Consider the following 20,548-nt stretch of genomic DNA (forward strand, 5'->3'; position numbering starts at 1 on the left):
CTGTGCCCGTCCCAAGACCCACTCCCACCTTAACATGTCCTTAGCACTCTTTGTAAAATAGTTATTCTGACCTCAATGGGACTTCCTGGATGAATAAATATTACATAATAAATATAGAAAAACACCTGCTGGCATCAAAGTCCCTCAACCCTGCACCCTGCAGTCAACCATCTCACTGGGAGAAACCCTGCAGACAGCACTATATGCCTTAACCTTATAGCCTGATAACCTGATACACTTATAGCCCGATAACCTTATAGCCTGATAACCTTTAACCTTATAGCATTATTGCCTGCAAACCTTATAGCCTTAGCCCTAGTCTCAGTGAGCAGAGTAGAGACACACCTATGGACTATACTGAACCTGAAGAAGCTTTCATCTATTAAATGGGTCTGCTGACTGTAGGGCTACAGCACGACTCTGGCCATCTATAGGTCTGCTGACTGCAGAGTTACAGCACTATTCTGGTCCTCTATAGGTCTGCAGACTGCAGTTACAGCACTGTTGTGGTCATCTATAGGTCTGCTGACTGCAGAGTTACAGCACTATTCTGGTCCTCTATAGGTCTGCTGACTGCAGGGCTACAGCACTATTCTGGTCGTCTATAGGTCTGCTGACTGCAGGGCTACAGCACTATTCTGGTCCTCTATAGGTCTGCTGACTGCAGGGCTACAGCACTATTCTGGTCGTCTATAGGTCTGCTGACTGGAGGGCTACAGCACTATTCTGGTCCTCTATAGGTCTGCTGACTGCAGAGTTACAGCACTATTCTGGTCGTCTATAGGTCTGCTGACTGCAGTTACAGCACTATTCTGGTCGTCTATAGGTCTGCTAACTGCAGAGTTACAGCACTATTCTGGTCCTCTATAGGTCTGCTGACTGCAGTTACAGCACTGTTGTGGTCATCTATAGGTCTGCTGACTGCAGAGTTACAGCACTATTCTGGTCCTCTATAGGTCTGCTGACTGCAGGGCTACAGCACTATTCTGGTCGTCTATAGGTCTGCTGACTGCAGGGCTACAGCACTATTCTGGTCCTCTATAGGTCTGCTGACTGCAGGGCTACAGCACTATTCTGGTCGTCTATAGGTCTGCTGACTGGAGGGCTACAGCACTATTCTGGTCGTCTATAGGTCTGCTGACTGCAGAGTTACAGCACTATTCTGGTCGTCTATAGGTCTGCTGACTGCAGTTACAGCACTATTCTGGTCGTCTATAGGTCTGCTAACTGCAGTTACAGCACTATTCTGGTCATCTATAGGTCTGCTGACTGGTCCGACCAATCTGATTCCATGCTTCAAGACTGCTTCGATCACGTGGATTGGGATATGTTCCGCATTGCGTCCAACAACAACATTGACGAATACGCTGATTCGGTGAGCGAGTTCATTAGAAAGTGCATCAGCGACGTAATACCCACAGCAACGAATAAAACATTCCCAAACCAGAAACCGTGGATTGATGGCAGCATTCGCGTGAAACTGAAAGCGAACCATTGCTTTTAACCAGGGCAAGGTGACCGGAAACATGACCGAATACAAACAGTGTAGCTATTCCCTCCGCAAGGCAATCAAACAAGCTAAGTGCCAGTATAGAGACAAAGTAGAGTCGCAATTGAACAGCTCAGACACAAGAGGTATGTGGCAGGGTCTACAGTCAATCACGGATTACAAAAAGAAAACCAGCCCCGTCGCGGACCAGGATGTCTTGCTCCCAGACAGACAAAATAACTTTTTTGCTCGCTTTGAGGACAATACAGTGCCACTGACACGGCCCGCTACCAAAACCTGCGGGCTCTCCTTCACTGCAGCTGAGGTGAGTAAAACATTTAAACGTGTTAACCCTCGCAAGGCTGCAGGCCCAGACGGCATTCCCAGCCGCGTCCTCAGAGCATGCGCAGACCAGCTGGCTGGTGTGTTTACGGACATATTCAATCAATCCTTATCCCAGTCTGCTGTTCCCACATGCTTCAAGAGGGCCACCATTGTTCCTGTTCCCAAGAAAGCTAAGGTAACTGAGCTAAACAACTACCGCCCCGTAGCACTCACTTCCGTCATCATGAAGTGCTTTGAGAGACTAGTCAAGGACCATATCACCTCCACCCTACCTGACACCCTAGACCCACTCCAATTTGCTTACCGACCCAATAGGTCCACAGACGACGCAATCGCAACCACACTGCACACTGCACACTGCCCTAACCCATCTGGACAAGAGGAATACCTATGTGAGAATGCTGTTCATCGAATACAGCTCAGCATTTAACACCATAGTACCATCCAAACTCGTCATCAAGCTCGAGACCCTGGGTCTCGACCCCGCCTTGTGCAACTGGGTACTGGACTTCCTAACGGGCCGCCCCCAGGTGGTGAGGGTAGGTAACAACATCTCCACCCCGCTGATCCTCAACACTGGGGCCCCACAAGGGTGCGTTCTGAGCCCTCTCCTGTACTCCCTGTTCACCCACGACTGCGTGGCCATGCACGCCTCCAACTCAATCATCAAGTTTGCGGATGACACTACAGCGGTAGGCTTGATTACCAACAACGACGAGACGGCCTACAGGGAGGAGGTGAGGGCCCTCGGAGTGTGGTGTCAGGAAAATAACCTCACACTCAACAAAACAAAGGAGATGATTGTGGACTTCAGGAAACAGCAGAGGGAGCACCCCCCTATCCACATCGACGGGACAGTAGTGGAGAGGGTAGTAAGTTTTAAGTTCCTCGGTGTACACATCACGGACAAACTGAATTGGTCCACCCACACAGACAGCGTTGTGAAGAAGGCACAGCAGCGCCTCTTCAACCTCAGGAGGCTGAAGAAATTCGGCTTGTCACCAAAAGCACTCACAAACTTCTACAGATGCACAATCGAGAGCATCCTGTCGGGCTGTATCACCGCCTGTTTCGGCAACTGCTCCGCCCACAACCGTAAGGCTCTCCAGAGGGTAGTGAGGTCTGCACAATGCATCACCGGGGGCAAACTACCTGCCCTCCAGGACACCTACACCACCCGATGTCACAGGAAGGCCATAAAGATCATCAAGGACAACAACCACCCGAGCCACTGCCTGTTCACCCCGCTATCATCCAGAAGGCGAGGTCAGTACAGGTGCATCAAAGCAGGGACCGAGAGACTGAAAAACAGCTTCTATCTCAAGGCCATCAGACTGTTAAACAGCCACCACTAACATTTAGTGGCCGCTGCCAACATACTGACTCAACTCCAGCCACTTTAATAATGGGAATTGATGGAAATGTATGTAAAAATGTATCACTAGCCACTTTAAACAATGCCACTTAATATAATGTTTACATACCCTACATTACTCATCTCATATGTATATACTGTACTCTATATCATCTACTGCATCTTGCCATCTTTATGTAATACATGTATCACTAGCCACTTTAAACTATGCCACTTTATGTTTATATACCCTACATTACTCATCTCATATGTATATACTGTACTCTATACCATCTACTGCATCTTGCCTATGCCGTTCTGTACCATCACTCATTCATATATCTTTATGTACATATTCTTTATCCCTTTACACTTGTGTGTATAAGGTAGTAGTTGTGGAATTGTTAGGTTAGATTACTCGTTGGCTTTTACTGCATTGTCGGAACTAGAAGCACAAGCATTTCGCTACACTCGCATTAACATCTGCTAACCATGTGTATGTGACAAATAAAATTTGATTTGATTTGACTGCAGAGTTACAGCACTATTCTGGTCATCTATAGGTCTGCTGACTGCAGAGTTACAGCACGACTCTGGTCATCTATAGGTCTGCTGACTGCAGGGCTACAGCACTATTCTGGTCCTCTATAGGTCTGCTGACTGCAGGGCTACAGCACAACTCTGGTCCTCTATAGGTCTGCTGACTGCAGAGTTACAGCACTATTCTGGTCCTCTATAGGTCTGCTGACTGCAGAGTTACAGCACTATTCTGGTCCTCTATAGGTCTGCTGACTGCAGAGTTACAGCACTATTCTGGTCCTCTATAGGTCTGCTGACTGCAGAGTTACAGCACTATTCTGGTCCTCTATAGGTCTGCTGACTGCAGAGTTACAGCACTATTCTGATCATCTATAGGTCTGCTGACTGCAGAGTTACAGCACTATTCTGGTCCTCTATAGGTCTGCTGACTGCAGTTACAGCACTATTCTGGTCATCTCACTGTTGCCGCCTGCTACCGACCCCCCTCAGCTCCCAGCTGTGCCCTGGACACCATCTGTGAATTGATCGCTCCCCATCTAGCTTCAGAGTTGTTCTGTTAGGTGACCTAAACTGGGATATGCTTAACACCCCGGCAGTCCTACAATCCAAGCTTGATGCCCTCAATCTCACACAAATCATCAAGGAACCCACCAGGTACAACCCTAAATCCGTAAACATGGGCACCCTAATAGACATTATCCTGACCAACCTGCCCTCCAAATACACCTCTGCTGTCTTCAATCAAGATCTCAGCGATCACTGCCTCATTGCCTGTATCCGCCACGGGTCCGCGGTCAAACGACCACCCCTCATCACTGTCAAACGCTCCCTAAAACACTTCTGCGAGCAGGCCTTTCTAATCGACCTGGCCCGGGTACCCTGGAAGGATATTGACCTCATCCCGTCAGTTGAGGATGCCTGGTCATTCTTTAAATGTTACTTCCTCACCATATTAGACAAGCACGCTCCGTTCAAAAAATGCAGAACCAAGAACAGATATAGCCCTTGGTTCACTCCAGACCTGACTGCCCTCGACCAGCACAAAAACATCCTGTGGCGAACTGCAATAGCATCGAAGAGCCCCCGCGATATGCAACTGTTCAGGGAAGTCAGGAACCAATACACGCAGTCAGTCAGGAAAGCAAAGGCCAGCTTTTTCAAGCAGAAATTTGCATCCTGTAGCTCTAACTCCAAAAAGTTCTGGGATACTGTAAAGTCCATGGAGAACAAGAGCACCTCCTCCCAGCTGCCCACTGCACTGAGGCTAGGTAACACGGTCACCACCGATAAATCCGTGATAATCGAAGACTTCAACAAGCATTTCTCAATGGCTGGCCATGCCTTCCTCCTGGCGACTCCAACCTTGGCCAACAGCCCCGCCCCCCCCGCTGCTACTCGCCCAAGCCTCCCCAGCTTCTCCTTTACCCAAATCCAGATAGCAGATGTTCTGAAAGAGCTGGAAAACCTGGACCCATACAAATCAGCTGGGCTTGACAATCTGGACCCCCTATTTCTGAAACTGTCCGCCGCCATTGTCGCACCCCCTATCACCAGCCTGTTCAACCTCTCCTTCGTATCATCTGAGATCCCCAAGGATTGGAAAGCTGCCGCGGTCATCCCCCTCTTCAAAGGGGGAGACACCCTGGACCCAAACTGTTACAGACCTATATCCATCCTGCCCTGCCTATCTAAGGTCTTCGAAAGCCAAGTCAACAAACAGATCACTGACCATCTCGAATCCCACCGTACCTTCTCCGCTGTGCAATCCGGTTTCCGAGCCGGTCATGGGTGCACCTCAGCCACGCTCAAGGTACTAAACGATATCATAACCGCCATCGATAAAAGACATTACTGTGCAGCCGTCTTCATCGACCTGGCCAAGGCTTTCGACTCTGTCAATCACCATATTCTTATCGGCAGACTCAGTAGCCTCGGTTTTTCTAATGACTGCCTTGCCTGGTTCACCAACTACTTTGCAGACAGAGTTCAGTGTGTCAAATCGGAGGGCATGTTGTCCGGTCCTCTGGCAGTCTCTATGGGGGTACCACAGGGTTCAATTCTCGGGCCGACTCTTTTCTCTGTATACATCAATGATGTTGCTCTTGCTGCGGGCGATTCCCTGATCCACCTCTACGCAGACGACACCATTCTATATACTTCCGGCCCTTCCTTGGACACTGTGCTATCTAACCTCCAAACGAGCTTCAATGCCATACAACACTCCTTCCGTGGCCTCCAACTGCTCTTAAACGCTAGTAAAACCAAATGCATGCTTTTCAACCGTTCGCTGCCTGCACCCGCACGCCCGACTAGCATCACCACCCTGGACGGTTCCGACCTAGAATATGTGGACATCTATAAGTACCTAGGTGTCTGGCTAGACTGCAAACTCTCCTTCCAGACTCATATCAAACATCTCCAATCCAAAATCAAAGCAAGAATCGGCTTTCTATTCCGCAACAAAGCCTCCTTCACTCACGCCGCCAAACTTACCCTAGTAAAACTGACTATCCTACCGATCCTCGACTTCGGCGATGTCATCTACAAAATAGCTTCCAATACTCTACTCAGCAAACTGGATGCAGTTTATCACAGTGCCATTCGTTTTGTTACTAAAGCACCTTATACGACCCACCACTGCGACCTGTATGCCCTAGTCGGCTGGCCCTCGCTACATGTTCGTCGTCAGACCCACTGGCTCCAGGTCATCTACAAGGCTATGCTAGGTAAAGTGCCGCCTTATCTCAGTTCACTGGTCACGATGGCTACACCCACCCGCAACACGCGCTCCAGCAGGTGTATCTCACTGATCATCCCTAAAGCCAAAACCTCATTTGGACGCCTTTCCTTCCAGTTCTCTGCTGCCTGCGACTGGAACGAATTGCAAAAATCTCTGAAGTTGGAGACTTTTATCTCCCTCAACAACTTTAAAAATCTGCTATCCGAGCAGCTAACCGATCGCTGCAGCTGTACATAGTCCATCTGTAAACTACCCACCCAATTTACCTACCTCACCCCCCATACTGCTTTTATTTATTTACTTTTCTGCTCTTTTGCACACCAGTATCTCTTCTTGCACATGATCATCTGATGATTTATCACTCCAGTGTTAATCTGCTAAATAGTAATTATTCGATGTATTGCCTACCTCATGCCTTTTGCACACATTGTATATAGATTCTCTTTTTTTTCTACCATGTTATTGACTTGTTTATTGTTTACTCCATGTGTAACTCTGTGTTGTCTGTTCACACTGCTATGCTTTATCTTGGCCAGGTCGCAGTTGCAAATGAGAACTTGTTCTCAACTAGCCTACCTGGTTAAATAAAGGTGAAATAAATAAAAATAAAAATCTATAGGTCTGCTGACTGCAGTTACAGCACTATTCTGGTCCTCTATAGGTCTGCTGACTGCAGTTACAGCACTATTCTGGTCATCTATAGGTCTGCTGACTGCAGAGTTACAGCACTATTCTGGTCATCTATGGGTCTGCTGACTGCAGAGTTACAGCACTATTCTGGTCATCTATAGGTCTGCTGACTGCAGTTACAGCACTATTCTGGTCATCTATAGGTCTGCTGACTGCAGTTACAGCACTATTCTGGTCATCTATAGGCCTGCTGACTGCAGGTCTACAGCACTGGTCTACAACTCTGGTCCTCTAGGGTTCGATTTTGTCTGTCTTCTGATCAGAGAATAATAGGTATGGTTGGTTAACCAGCTGTGTGGCTTCTCTGATAAATTAATTGATCAGTTAGGAGCAACAGAGGGCTTCAAAAGCCTAGAGGACTGGAGCTGTGTACCCCTGCTCTACTGATAATTAGGCCTACTACTATGCCTAACTGAATGGATGGGGCAAGTACATCAATAGAGTTTGATTGATGTGAAAAGGATTTTTCCATCATGCTTCCACCACCAGCAGCACATCATTGGCATGCAATCATCACCCGTGCAGAATCAGATGCACAATATTGACCCAACGATGACACAACGTAACCACAGCAGACGAGATGCCACACAAGGCCTCCTCAGGAGCTTACCCGCGGTAGTGCCCGCCGCCATGGTGGCAGCCACAGGTGACTGGCGCTTACTCACTTGGGAAAGAAATTTGAACAGTAAGCCATCTCGTGCCATGGCAAAGAGAATGCGGGGCAGAGGGAACATGGAGCCCAACAGACTAAGGAGAGAGAGGGGTCAGGGTTCAAACACAAGACACTTTGAGAAGGAATGGACACCTGCACAACTGTGAAAGTGTACGTCTGTACCAAGCCCACAAAACTCTGACCAAATAGAATAGAAGCTTCAACAGATGTTTTGATTAATTATGATTGGTCAAAACATGGCTTGGGGGGACATTTTGGTGAATTTTGACAAAGTCACCGGACTTGTTACTCTCCTTTTGGGCAAGGATGATTTTATCTGCATAATATCCTTTCACAGTTGATTGGTGGATACAGTTTCAGCAGCAGTGATGTCAAAGCACTTTCCCCAGCTCTCACCTGCAACTACACCGGAGCTCATTGTGGCAATAAGCGGGGTCTTCGTCTTAGGATTGATTCGGGCTAAGGCTTTGAAAAGCACCCCATCCTCTGCCATAGCATAGATTACACGTGGCATAGGGAAAATGGAACCCAGCAGACTGCATGGAACAGCAGAGACATGCACAAGGACCAACACATTAGTCAGAAGCCCCCAACACACACCGACACTTACACAATACACACCCACACAGTCACACACACACACACACTACACACAGGAAAGTAATTTCACCAAAGTTAAAGAGCATAATCACAGAGACAGTGTATTTCTTGTCTTATGGCCCCATTCTTCCACTGTTGCTGACAGCATCCCCACTATATCACCTTTCCTGAAGCTCTCTGAAGGTTATTGCAAATAGGACATTGCTCAGGTGTTATTTTGCAGCCTTTAAAAGGCCTGAAGGAAGACCCAGGGGACCCAGAGGTCCCAGAAAACCCAGAGGAGAGGAGAGTTATTGATGTATTAATGGGCAATACTCTTAATGCCAACATGTATATCAGGGTTCCCCAATAGGATGGCCAGGAGGTTATTTTATTTGCCCCCCCCCCCCACCCCCAAGTTTTCAAAGCAATTAAAAAAAAAAAAAACATTGTTGGACATAAGACTATAAAATCACCAGGAAATCAGAAAAAAAAGATAAATCTGTTCCCAATTATTCCCACGAATAAATAGAGAAGCATCTGTGATCGTATCCCAATGTAATCAAGGTTTGAAATGATTCTGTTTTTGTCAAGTACTATACAGTGCATTCGGAAAGTATTCAGACCCCTTGACTTTTCCCACGTGTTGTTATATTACAGCCTTATTCTAAAATTGATGAAATATGGATGAAATTTCCCTCATCCATCTACACACAATACCCCATAATGACAAAGTGAAAACAGGTTTGTAGAAATTTTTGCAAATATATTAAAAATCAAAATCAGAGATACCTTATTTACATAAGTATTCAGACCCTTTGCTACGAGACTCAAAATTGATCTCAGGTGCATCTTGTTTCCATTGATCATCCTTGAGATGTTCCTACAACTTGATTGAAGAACACCTGTGGTAAATTCAATTGATTGGACATGATTTAGAAAGGCACACACCTGTCTATATAAGGTCCCACAGTTGACAGTGGATGTCAGAGCCAAAACCAAGCAATGAGGTCAAAGGAATTGTCCGTAGAGTTCCAAAACAGGATTGTGTTGAGGCACACATCTGGGGAAGGGTACTAAAAAATGTTTGCAGCATTGAAGATCCCCAAGAACACAGTGGCCTCCATCATTATTAAATGGAAGAAGTTCCAGGCCACCTGGACCAAACTGAGCAATCGGGGGAGAAGGGCCTTGGTCAGGCAGGTGACCAAGAACCCGATGGTCACTCTGGCAGAGCTCCAGAAATCCTCTGTGAAGATGGGAGAACCTTCCAGAAGGACAACCATCTCTGCAGTACTCCACCAATCAGGCCTTTACTGGAGAGTGGCCAGACGGAAGCCACTCCTCAGTAAATGGCAAATGATAGCTCGCTAGGAGTGTGCCAAAAGGCACCTAAAGACTCTCAGACCATGAGAAACAAGATTCTCTGGTCTGATAAAACCAAGATTAAACTCTTTGGCCTGAATGCCAAGCATCTCATCTGGAGGAAACCGGTGGTATTGTGTGTAGATTGATGAGAACATATATTTTTTTTTAATGTAGAATAAGGGAAGCGGTCTGAATACTTTCTGAATGCACTGTATTGCGCAATAATTACTTAAGTAGAGTTGTCAGAGATTGATGTATTGATGTGATGTGTGAGTTACAGTATGAGGCTCTATAGTGGGAAGCCCAGGACCCAGGAAGGAACTCAGTGAACCAAAGGATAAGAAAGATAGAAACAAGTCAAACAGCCAATATCATCAACCCAGAGATATAGCACATCAAGACAGGCAGTTCTCTCAAAACAATATGACTGCAGCTTGGCAGTAGGACAATTAGCAATGAGAATCAATCCAACACATAGACAGTCATTGTAGATTTCACATTATTTTGGGCTGGATAGGCTAGTTGTCTTGATAATAATGCTCAAAGTTAAACTCTTTTTAAAATAATTTTCCCCAATTGAAACCCAGAGAAATCTAGTTAAAACACTACAACAATTAAAAACCTGTTATTCCATTTATTACTTTGTCTTTATTGAGTCTCATCACATTTGACCTAACGGAAAGCTACACGGTAAGCATCCTGTGAATAGCATCACATTCAAGCATGCATAGGAAATGTCCATTACCTGGTTGACAGGGCACACAGTGACCCCACAGCCACCAGATATTTAGCTGGGCCCCAGCCCACATATTCAAAGGCCATGGGCAAGGGGCTCTTCTCATCCAGTAGGTAGTAGGGCATCATGAGGGTGAGGGCAGCAGACACACCAAAGTACGCCAGAAAGCACACCGTCAGAGACACCACGATGCCGATGGGAATGGCTTTTTGAGGGTTCCTTACCTCCTCACCTGGTATACACACGCATACACAGATACAGGTCAAATTCAGATTCAGATCCCCCAGTGGTTTAGGTTGACCTATGGGATTATTTGACTCTGCAACCATGTACCTTGTTGATCCATGATAGAGCATGTTTTGAGATGGAATGATCTACATTGATGTTGGGTATTGTCTTAAAAGACACACCTGTTGTTGCGATGCAGTCAAATCCGACAAAGGCATAGAAGCAGGTGGCAGCTCCAGCCAGGGTCCCACTGAAGCCAAATGGCATGAACCCCCCTGCACCATAATCACTGGTCACATTCGCAGTCACAGACAGGTTCCTGGAATACATAAGGGGGGTAAACAGAGGGGCATACTGAAACGTTACTGACACATTTCAGTGTTCATAATATTAGTAGTGGGACATATGGTGATTGATTGTGAGCATATTCAAGTATAGATTATTATAATGCATAAAAGCATGCGTGCCTACGGAAAGTATTCACACCCCTGGACTTTTTCCACATTTTGTTGTTACAGTCAGAATAAAAAAATTATTAAATTGAGATTTTATGTTTATGGCTTATGAATACCTCATAATGTCAGTGGAATTATATTTTTCAAAATGTTTACAAAATCTGAAATGTCTTGTCAATAAGTATTCAACCCCTTTGTTATGGCAAGCCTAAATAAGTTCAAGGGTAAACATGTGCTTAAAAAGTCGCATAATATGTTGCATGGACTCTGTGTGCAATAATAGTGTTTAACATGATTTTTGAATGACTACCTCATCTCTGTACCCCATACATCCACTTATCTGTAAGGTACCTCAGTCAAGCAGTGAATTTCAAACACAGATTCAACCACAAATACCAGGGAAAGGGCACCTATTGGTAGATAGGTAAAAATAAAATAAAAAAAGCAGACATTGAATGTCCCTTTGAGAAAGGTGAAGTTATTAATTACACTTAGGATGGTGTATAAATACACCCAGTCACTACAAAGATAAAGGAGTCCTTCCTAACTCAGTTCCCAGAGAGGAAGGAAACCGCTCAGGGATTTCACCATGAGGTCAATGGTGACTTTAAAACAGTTATAGAGTTTAATGGCTGTAATAGGAGAAAACTGAGGATGCATCAACAACATTGTAGTTACTCCACAATACTAACCTAAATGACAGAGTGAAAAGAAGGAAGCCTGTACAGAATATAAAAATTCCAAAACATACATCCTTTTTGCAACAAGGCACTAAAGTATCCCACTGAAGGAAGCTAAGCAGGGTTGGTCCTGGTCTGTCCCTGGATGGGAGACCAGATGCTGCTGGAAGTGGTGTTAGAGGGCCAGTAGGAGGCACACTTTCCTCTGGTCTAAAAAAAATATCATAATGCCCCAGCGCAGTGATTGGGGACATTGCCCTGTGTACGGTGCTGTCTTTCGGATGTGACATTAAACGGTTGTCCTGACTCTCTGTGGTCACTAAAGATCCCATGGCACTTATCGTAAGAGTAGACATGTTAACCCCGGTGTTCTGGCTAAATTCCCAATCTGGCCCTAATACCATCATGGCCACCTAATCATCCCCAGCTTCCAATTGGCTCATTCTTATCCCCTCCTGTCCACTGTAACTGTTCCCCAGGTCGTTGCTGTAAATGAGAATGTGTTCTCAGTCAACTTACCTGGTAAAATAAGGGTTAAATATAAAAATATTTAAATAATTAATACTGAATAATACTGAACACAAAGTGTTATGTTACTGAGTGTCACTTTCCATATTTTCAAGCATAGTGATAGCAGTATCATGTTATGGGTCATCTTTAAGGACTGGGGAGTTTTTAAAGATAAAAAAATATATGGAATGGGGCTAAGCACAGGCAAAATCCTAGAGGAAAACCTGGTTCAGTCTGCTTTCCACCAAACACTGGGAGATGAATTCACCTTCAACACAAGGCCAAATCTACACTGGAGTTGCTTACCAAGAAGACAGTGAATGTTCCTGAGTGGCCAAGTTACAGTTTTGATTTAAATCTGCTTGAAAATCTATGGCATAACCTGAAGATTTTTGTCTAGCAATGATCAACAACCAATTTGACAGAGCTTGAATAATTTTGGAAAAGAATAATGGGCAAATGTTGCACAATCCAGGTGTGAAAAGCTCTTAGAGACTTACCCAGAAAGAATCAGCCTGTAATCACTGCCAAAGGTGATTCTGACATGTATTGGCTCATGGTGTTGAATACTTATGTAATCAAGATATATTAGTGTTTTATTTTTCATTATTATTATTATTTATTTTTTACAAATGTTAGAGTTTTGGCTTCCATTTTGTAGATTTAAATCCCACTTTATAACACAACAAAATGTGGAAAAGTCAAGGGGTGTGAATACTTTCTGAAGGCACTGTGCATACATATTGTATTTATTGAGATAGGACAGTGACGAGGAGACAGGAAAGTAGGAGAGATTTTGAGTCATAAGAGCATGGGTTGGACCCATGAACCTATGCTGACTCTGGTATACATGTGCCAGGGTCTGCAGGCAAACAGGCCACATCGATAAGAAATCTTGTGAAACACTTAGTGTCCTCACAATAGCCAGGTCACCTCCAATCCTTACCGTTTAACAATGGTGACATTGATGAGAGTTTCTTCAGAGATTTTCCAGTTGAGTGTGTCTCCCTTCACGAAGCCAGAGACGATGACAAACAAGAGGACCAGCACGTTGACAGCAGTGAAGACCTTGTTCACCCAGGCTGACTCCTTCACTCCAAACGACAGGAGGCCTGAGGGAGGAAACAACAAAGAAGAATATAGAGTCCAACATACTCCGCATCAGGGACTCAACTTACTGAATAAATACACAGTGTCACATGTGCAGGGTTGGGGAGTAAATTATTACTTGTAATCAGCTACGTGTAATCAATTACAAAAAACCTGTTACTGTAATCAGTTACGTCACCAGCTAAAATATTGTAATCAGATCACAGATACTTTTGGAAAACTAGATTATTAATTATTTGATTACTTTTAAATTCAGAAAGGATGTTTGCGAAAAAATACATTGACAAGTTTAAGTTTGTTCCACCTGAGCGAGTCTGACCACAGATCAGAGACCACTATGATGACACACCAAATGTGTTTGATGGATAATTTTTGTCTTCTTCTAATTAAGGGGAAAGTAATTCAAAAGTAACTGAAAGTAATCACATTACATTACAGCGTTTGGGTAATCCAAAAGTAACGTTACTGATTACAATTTTGGACATGTAACTGTAACGGATTGCATTTAGAAAATAAACTACCCAACCCTGGGTTTGAGACATGAGTGTCCATGATATGTGAAGAATGTTACACACCTCCAGCCCATGTATTGAGTAAAGGTGAAATATTTATCTTACATCTTGTTAAATACCTACCAACTATGATCTGAGATGATGTTTTAAGTGTTACATTTCTGGTCATTTTGTCAGGTGATCCAAACCAAAGGTGTATTATTATCATATCCTAACCCTAGGAAACTAACACCACTACTCCCAGTATCTAAGACCTTTAGAACAGCAAACATTGCATCTCTATGGAGGTTTGCCTTCCGGAACATTGGAGTAATCCAATCACTGCAGTTTAGAGTTTTTGGCTCAGCAGCAGTTAAAACACATGATGACTTTTAACAGTTTCTGATTGTTCCACAGAAAAGTCTTGTTGACATCTACACACAGTGTCCCTCTGAAAGTGGTGAACTCTCTAGCCATGTCAAGCTTCTGTGTAATGTGTAACAGTAGCTTCAGAGGGCTTGTCAGTTCTCCTGAACAGAGAGGAGCACTGCCTGGGTAGCTCTGACACCGACAAGGCAGACATTCAGGGAAAGAGGGCCTCTCCACCATGTGAGTACTACCACTCACCAAACAACGTTCTGCCATTCCTTATTACATTGAAAACGTGGACCAAAAAATTGCTGCTTATACGAATGCCCATTGATATGGAAAAAATACCCATTCCAATTTCTGTTGATATACAGTTCTGACAGTCAGCGGATCAGATGTAGTGTGCGTCCCAAATGGCACCCTATTCCCTATATAGTGCACTAAGTTTGACCAGGGCCCTATGGCCTAAAGTAGTGCACTACAAAGAGAATAGGGTGCCATTTGGGACAAAGAGGTAGAGTTCTAAACAGCAGCTCAGTTAGCCACAGTTGATACAGTTCTTTACCTGACAGAAGTAGAATGAGACAGACTGCAAAGAAGTCTGGGTAATGAGCCAGGCCTGGAGAGTTCATGCTGAAGTAGGTCTTGCAGAACGTCTCAATGTGTCCTCCAATCAGCTCATCAAATGTCCCACTCCAAGCCCTGGCCACACTGGAGGTGCCTGTGAGAGGGGAATATAGAGTAGAAATGTTCTACCTTTATGTACCGTTAGCAGTCAAACTGAGCATAGTATATGTTACTTCAAAATAAAAGTTAATGCGGACAGTATAGTATATTTAGACCGCTATAACAAACTCACCTATCACATAGGAGAGGATGAGGTTCCAGCCAGTGATGAAGGCCCACAGCTCTCCAACTGTTACATAGCTGTACAGGTAGGCTGAGCCAGTCTTGGGCACACGGGCTCCAAACTCAGCATAGCAGAGGCCCGCCATGACAGAGGCCAGGGCAGCGATGAGGAAGGAGACCACAATGCTGGGGCCTGAGTTTCCCTTGGCCACCTCTCCAGCCAGAACATAGACCCCAGCCCCCAGGGTGCTGCCCACGCCCAGGGCGATGAGATCCACGGTACCCAGGCAGCGGCACAGCTTGGAGTCCTCCAGACTGTTGAGATCCACCACCTTCCTCCTCACCAGGGAGCGGCCGAATGACAACACATGACCCATCATCCTGGCAGCAAGGACTGGGGGAGGGGAGAACATGGTTTAGTGTGTGAGTGTGAGTGTGAGTGTGAGTGTGTGTGTGTGTGTGTGTGTGTGTGTGTGTGTGTGTGTGTGTGTGTGTGTGTGTGTGTGTGTGTGTGTGTGTGTGACAGTGTGTGTAACTGTGTGGGTGTGTAACTTTGTGTGTGTGTGTGGGGGGGGGGGGGTCAAGCCAGTTGAGATAACACCATGGTTACTATTGACGTTCTTGCTGTATATATTTGGATAGGGGCTCGTTTTAGCATTCAGGAGGCAAATCCATTGTGAAGCCTGAAGTCTTTCAGCAGGCCAGTTTGTTTTGGCAAGGGGCTTCCTCTGAGTTTGAGCAGCCTTTCTAAAATGTCCCCTCATGAATCCTAAAAAAATGCCTCAAGCTGCAATTACATAACCTGGGAAATAAAAACGAGTACCCGATTTTGACAGCTGAAAGCCGTTATGAGCAAACCATTGATTAACCATGTCATATGTGTGTCAGAAGATGAGAGTATTGGACAACACTTTGTTGTCACTATAGCAGATCCTCATTGTATCCTCATTATAACCCTTTGTCCGGGGGTACGGTGCATGCAGACCTATACTGGGGTCAGAAATGGCACCCTATTCCCTTTATAGTGCACTACTTTTGACCAGGGACCATCAAAGGTAGTGCACTATAGAGGGAATATGGTGCCATTTGGGACGTACACCTAAAGACTCAAATGGCTGAACAAGAGGCCTGAGGGTACTCATATGATATAATAGGGCCATTACATTGGCTCTGGTTACTAATTGATGTACCGTACATCTATAAAGAGAAAATGCAGAAGTTCAAACGCATAGCCTCGCTGGGCTTTAATGCAACACTGTCTCTTTGTATTACTTTGATTGTGGGGGAGCTTCGCAACAAAATCTTTCAACAAATGTATTTATATGCAGGTTTTCATTTGATGTATTTGTCTATGTCTAGGAAGTGGAAAAAATAACTGTTTGTACCAACTGCTCTCTAATGAATAGTTTCAGCTTGTGACTGAAGTTAAATCTTCTTCTTTTCAACCAGCACATTTAGCATCTGTGTTTTGAAAGAACACTGACTACCATCTCACTGTGTTTTTAATGAACACTGAGTACCAATACAATGTGTTTTTAATGAACACTGACTACCAATTCAATGTGTTTTTAATGAACACTGACTACCATCTCACTGTGTTTTTAATGAACACTGACTACCATCTCAATGTGTTTTTAATGAACACTGACTACCATCTCACTGTGTTTTTATTTAACACTGACTTCCATCTCACTGTGTTTTTAATGAACACTGACTTCCATCTCACTGTGTTTTTAATGAACACTGACTACCATCTCACTGTGTTTTTAATGAACACTGACTACCATCTCACTGTGTTTTTAATGAACACTGACTACCATCTCACTGTGTTTTTAATGAACACTGACTACCATCTCACTGTGTTTTTAATGAACACTGACTTCCATCTCTCTTTGTTTTTAATGAACACTGACTACCATCTCACTGTGTTTTTAATGAACACTGACTACCATCTCACTGTGTTTTTAATGAACACTGACTACCATCTCACTGTGTTTTTAATGAACACTGACTACCATCTCAATGTGTTTTTAATGAACACTGACTACCATCTCACTGTGTTTTTATTTAACACTGACTTCCATCTCACTGTGTTTTTAATGAACACTGACTTCCATCTCACTGTGTTTTTAATGAACACTGACTACCATCTCACTGTGTTTTTAATGAACACTGACTTCCATCTCACTGTGTTTTTAATGAACACTGACTTCCATCTCACTGTGTTTTTAATGAACACTGACTTCCATCTCACTGTACATTGTTGCCCATTAAAGTGTGTCCTTTTCATCCCAGAGAAATGCTATGCTCCATCTGACAATACATGAACATACCAATCTGACCTCTATAATGGCCAATTCAGAATACAGTTGAGTTGCACTAAACAGCGGGATGTCCTCATAATGCCCTACCAAATCCCTTTGATAGAGGCTGCCATGTATTGCTAACACTTTAAGTACTACCGTTATGAACGCTGACATTGTAAGTAGTTATTACAACTTTTTAAGCAGTTATTACAACTTGTTAAGCAGTTATTACAACAATGAGCTAACATTACAACGCATACACATATAATATCAAGCGGGCACAGAAGTCGATAAGTCGAATCAATAGATGGATATATAGATAGAATGCATGTTATGTCTATAAGTCTATGCAGACTCCTCATAACACACCACCTACCTGTCAAGAAGACAAAGACGAATATATGGTATTCAAGTTTCAACTTTGTTAAATATGGAGACACTCAAAGGTCCTGTGCACCTCACGTGGACCGGACAGAAAACTTCCCTAGATTCCTCTCCAACAGGAAGTCACAGGGAAGCAGGCCACACAGGGAGCTCATGGACTACAGACAGAGACCAGGCTCTATGTAAAGTTCACTACCTCTGTCTGTTCACAGCTCATGTTCTCTGATATGTAAACCAGTGTAGAGTACTAGGCTATTTTTACTCCTCCCCTCGCTCCATCCCCAAAATATCTTTCTTCATAAGCTCTTCCCCTGCCATGCCCCTGGCCCGAGCTACTGAACCATCACCACTACGGTACAGTGGAGGGAGGGAACAGGGGAGGACAAAGGGGTGGGTAATAGGGTAATGAGGGAGAGAGAGGGTATCTGGTCCACGATTGTGTTCAGAGGGAGGCAATAATGTACCACAATAAGTCCAGATCTTCAGGTCAACAGCCCACAGACCATGAGAGGGAGAGGGAGAGGGAGAGGGAAAGGGAGAGAGGGACAGAGGGAGAGAGGGACAGAGGGAGAGAGAGGGAGAGGGAGACAGAGGGAGAGAGGGACAGAGGGAGAGAGGGAGGGAGGGAGAGAGAGGGAGAGGGAGGGAGGGAGCAGGCATCTTTCTCTCTCCCCTTTTTTACTTAAAAAATGTTATTTCTAATGCACACACATGCCAGACAGAACCCAGCTGCCTGGGTACTTACTGACCACTGATAAATGGTTAGGCATCTAACGTTGACAAACATTGAAACAGACACATCTGTTTGCTCAGTGCAGCCTAGGGGAGTGCTGCTAAAAGCATGGGTGCTGATTGGTCAATGGGGTGGAGGAGCTGCTAGTGCCAGAGGTATAGAGTCCTTTTAATGGAAGACAGTTGCACAATGTTCCCTTCGCAACTAGAGTCACAGCCATCAAAGTATTGAATCAATACTATCCTAGAGATCCATTTACATACTGTACTGTAAAATACAAAAAGCCCAAAACACAATCATATACTTGATTTATAGTTGAAAATATCACATATTTGCTGTCAAGTCAAACATTCTTTATATTTGCTAAGTTAACAAATTTTTTATGGTTGCTATTTGCATGTGAATTTCAAATGTGGTGCATCACCAGCTGAACCCAGCAGCAGACTTCAGTGGGAAGGTCACAGCTGACAGCCCAGAGTCTCTGTCTCTCTCTCTCTCTCTCTCTCTCTCTCTCTCTCTCTCTCTCTCTCTCTCTCTCTCTCTCTCTCTCTCTCTCTCTCTCTCTCTCTCTCTCTCTCTCCCTCCCCCTCTCTCTCTCTCTCTCTCTCTCTCTCTCTCTCTCTCTCTCTCTCTCTCTCTCTCCTCTCTCTCTCTCTCTCTCTCTCTCTCTCTCTCTCTCTCTCTCTCTCTCTCTCTCTCTCTCTCTCTCTCTCTCTCTCTCTCTCTCTCTCTCTCTCTCTCTCTCTCTCTCTCTCAATTCAATTCAATTCAATTCAATTCAAGGGGCTTTATTGGCATGGGAAACATGTGTTAACATTGCCAAAGCAAGTGAGGTAGATAATACACAAAAGTGAAATAAACAATACAAATTAACAGTAAACATTACACATACAGAAGTTTCAAAACAAGAAAGACATTACAAATGTCATATTATATATATACAGTGTTGTAACAATGTACAAATGGTTAAAGCACACAAGTTAAAATAAATAAGCATAAATATGGGTTGTATTTACAATGGTGTTTGTTCTTCACTGGTTGCCCTTTTCTTGTGGCAACAGGTCACAAATCTTGCTGCTGTGATGGCACACTGTGGAATTTCACCCAGTAGATATGGGAGTTTATCAAAATTGGATTTGTTTTCAAATTCTTTGTGGATCTGTGTAATCTGAGGGAAATATGTCTCTCTAATATGGTCATACATTGGGCAGGAGGTTAGGAAGTGCAGCTCAGTTTCCACCTCATTTTGTGGGCAGTGAGCACATAGCCTGTCTTCTCTTGAGAGCCATGTCTGCCTACGGCGGCCTTTCTCAATAGCAAGGCTATGCTCACTGAGTCTGTACTCTCTCTCTCTCTCTCTCTCTCTCTCTCTCTCTCTCTCTCTCTCTCTCTCTCTCTCTCTCTCTCTCTCTCTCTCTCTCTCTCTCTCTCTCTCTCTCTCTCTCTCTCTCTCTCTCTCTCTCTCTCTCTCTCTCTCTCTCTCTCTCTCTCTCTCTCTCTCTCTCTCTCTCTCTCTCTCTCTCTCTCTCTCTCTCTCTCTCTCTCTCTCTCTCTCTCTCTCTCTCTCTCTCTCTCTCTCTCTCTCTCTCTCTCTCTCTCTCTCTCTCTCTCTCTCTCTCTCTCTCTCTCTCTCTCTCTCTCTCTCTCTCTCTCTAACTGCTATAGCCAATCACTCTCAGAAGAACCAAACAAAGGCCCGAATCAAGACACACACCATTGGCTTTCAGTGTTTCCAAACAAAAAAATACCAGTTTTATCAAGTTGTTATTCTTGAACCCACGTAAAAATAATGAGAGATGTTGAATGCATTATAAGAGCACATTCTTTTAGCTTTTTGCCATTCTCAGTGCAGGTGGTACATAAAGCCCTGAAATCCTTAGATCAGAGAAAGCCTGCAGGTCCTGATCTTTTGGATCCCT

The 20,548-nt window shown here is 44.4% G+C and overlaps 1 protein-coding gene across 3 annotated transcripts in view; it reads right to left on the reverse strand.

Moving 5' to 3' along the window:
* The window catches only part of slc7a2 (solute carrier family 7 member 2), a 60,387-nt gene that overhangs the window by 20,091 nt on the left and 19,748 nt on the right, over window positions 1-20,548 (reverse strand). The window contains exons 1-7 of one of the 3 annotated variants that reach the window (XM_071411445.1): window positions 17,889-18,140; window positions 15,217-15,600; window positions 14,923-15,078; window positions 13,334-13,499; window positions 10,925-11,061; window positions 10,524-10,746; window positions 8,228-8,367 (exon numbers count right to left, since the gene is read on the reverse strand). In XM_071411445.1, coding sequence (XP_071267546.1) covers window positions 8,228-8,367; window positions 10,524-10,746; window positions 10,925-11,061; window positions 13,334-13,499; window positions 14,923-15,078; window positions 15,217-15,586 — 1,192 coding nt within the window. In that variant the 5' untranslated portion in view covers window positions 15,587-15,600; window positions 17,889-18,140. Of the gene's footprint in view, window positions 1-7,768; window positions 7,906-8,227; window positions 8,368-10,523; window positions 10,747-10,924; window positions 11,062-13,333; window positions 13,500-14,922; window positions 15,079-15,216; window positions 15,601-17,888; window positions 18,141-20,548 lie in introns of those variants that run through there. The other 2 variants (XM_071411447.1, XM_071411446.1) reach the window with 2 other exon arrangements.

Source organism: Salvelinus alpinus, chromosome 7, assembly GCF_045679555.1.
Source record: "Salvelinus alpinus chromosome 7, SLU_Salpinus.1, whole genome shotgun sequence".
NCBI classification, from domain to species: domain Eukaryota; kingdom Metazoa; phylum Chordata; class Actinopteri; order Salmoniformes; family Salmonidae; genus Salvelinus; species Salvelinus alpinus.